The sequence below is a fragment of the Plasmodium reichenowi genome, chromosome 8 (genome assembly GCF_001601855.1).
Source record: "Plasmodium reichenowi strain SY57 chromosome 8, whole genome shotgun sequence".
Taxonomy (NCBI): Eukaryota; Apicomplexa; class Aconoidasida; order Haemosporida; family Plasmodiidae; genus Plasmodium; species Plasmodium reichenowi.
This window is the reverse complement of record NC_033653.1, coordinates 1,033,616-1,035,671: the sequence shown is the minus strand read 5'-3', so window position 1 is coordinate 1,035,671 and position 2,056 is coordinate 1,033,616. Positions and strand designations below refer to the sequence as shown.

Below are 2,056 nucleotides of genomic sequence, written 5' to 3'. Positions count from 1 at the left end.
AAAAAGAAAAAAGAAAAGTGGCACTTTGCATATGCAAAGTTACCAATGTCATGGGTTACAAAAAATTTGATTTGACACATAAAAAAAAAAATATACATATATATTTTTTTTTTTTTTAACATTTCCTTTATTATTTTATTTATTTTTATTTGCGACCATTTTACATAAACATCAACCCATACAACTTCATACAAATAATTCACATATAATATATATATTTATATATGTATATATATACCTAATTATTTTTTCATATATATAAAATAGAAATTTCATATATCTTTTTAATAAATAACATATTTCTAAGGTTAAAGATTTGAAAATTTTTTGGGATGGTGTTGCCTTTAAAAATATATCATGCAATCAAATTAAATATTAAAAATTAAAGAATATAAAAAAAAATATAAATATATTATTTATAACTTGTACATGTATTTTTTTTTTTTCCAAGTTAAGAAAGACAATAAAAATCAAAGCTCATAATATAATTCAAATTCGAAAAACAAAAACATTCATAAGAGGTTAGAAAGAAATTAAATTCTAGTTATCTTTTAAGCTAAGGATTTTAACTATATAATATAAAAGTTTAATATATTAAAAATTAATTCTTTTGCTTATCTTTTTTATAAAATGGAAACTGAAAATGTTCCCTTAGAAAATGACGAGAATCAAAATGAAAATTATGGTTAGTTTCCAAAATAAAAAAGAAATATACATATATATATATATATATATATATATATATATACATAATATTACACTATAATATATATTTTATTTTATTTTATTTTGCTTTTTTTTTTTTTTTTTTTTTTTTTTATATTATAGAACAAGAAGAAAACACATTGGGTAGCATATGAAATAAAATAAAAAATTACCATAAATAAATAATCATATATATATATATATATATATATATATATTTAATATTAATTAAAATTTTTTTTCATTTTATTTCTTTATTTGTTCATTCAGCACAAGAAGCAGAAATTGTTTTAATTACAACTTCACTCGGGGGAATTAAATCTTCGTTTTTTTCATCCTTAAGAGCACATCAATTATTGAACTGTAAGAAGTATATTTATTTTTCAATAGATGCCAATCGAGATACAAGCTCAGCAAAAAGTAAATAAAGAGAAAAAATGAAATATACATACATACATATATATATATATATATATATATAGTTGAATATTCGTTTATATTTATTAATACATATTAATTTCCTATGTTACATTTAACTCTTTTAATATATATATATATATAGTTGAATATTCGTTTATATTTATTAATACATATTAATTTCCTATGTTACATTTAACTCTTTTATTTTTAGACCTGAAGGATATAGAGTTATTTAATAAGTGGAAAAAAGGAATGATACTCCTTTCAAATGAAAATGGAATTGTTCTTCCACAAATATTAATTGACGGAGTACCACTAGGAAATGATGTAACATTACAAAATCTAGAAGATGAAGGTATTTTAGATTATATAATAGCTAGATTGAAATGCCCAAATTGTTTGATTGATAAATCAAATATTGAAGAACGTTGTCCTGGATGTAAAAAATATTATGTCACATTGATTACAGATGATCTAATTCAAAGTGATTCTGTTATTAGAATACTACAAGGAGAACCTTATAAAGAACCAGAAAACGAATAATTATACATGTTCAATTTGTACATATATAAATATATATAGATATATAGATATACATTTTTAATTCAATATAGATTTTTTTCTCATTTTTATTTATTTTATATAATCTTCAATTTGTTCATATATATATAAAGAAAAAAAAGAAAAAAAAAATTTTTTTAAAAATATATATATTTTCTTATATATTTATTAAAGATTAATGAGACTAAAAATAATTAAATATTACACAAAAATAAAAAAATAAAATATAAAAAATAAAAGAACAAAGAAGAATGTCGACATTTTGTAATATTCTTTATATTATTTTTATATTTTTTTAACTTGAACATTATATTTACCTGACCCGTTCATAAAAAATATATCTTATTATAAATAGAAAAAAAAAAAAAAA

General features: G+C 18.4%; 1 protein-coding gene across 1 annotated transcript; it reads left to right on the top strand.

Moving 5' to 3' along the window:
• Positions 1-630: 630 nt before the first annotated feature.
• On the top strand, positions 631-1,668 carry PRSY57_0828200 (hypothetical protein; the record flags this gene model as incomplete). The annotated part of the gene is made up of 4 exons (XM_020114753.1): positions 631-685; positions 829-849; positions 976-1,125; positions 1,337-1,668. The coding sequence occupies 4 exons, from the start codon at positions 631-633 to the stop codon at positions 1,666-1,668; spliced, it is 558 nt and encodes a 185-aa protein (XP_019970593.1).
• Positions 1,669-2,056: the final 388 nt, after the last annotated feature.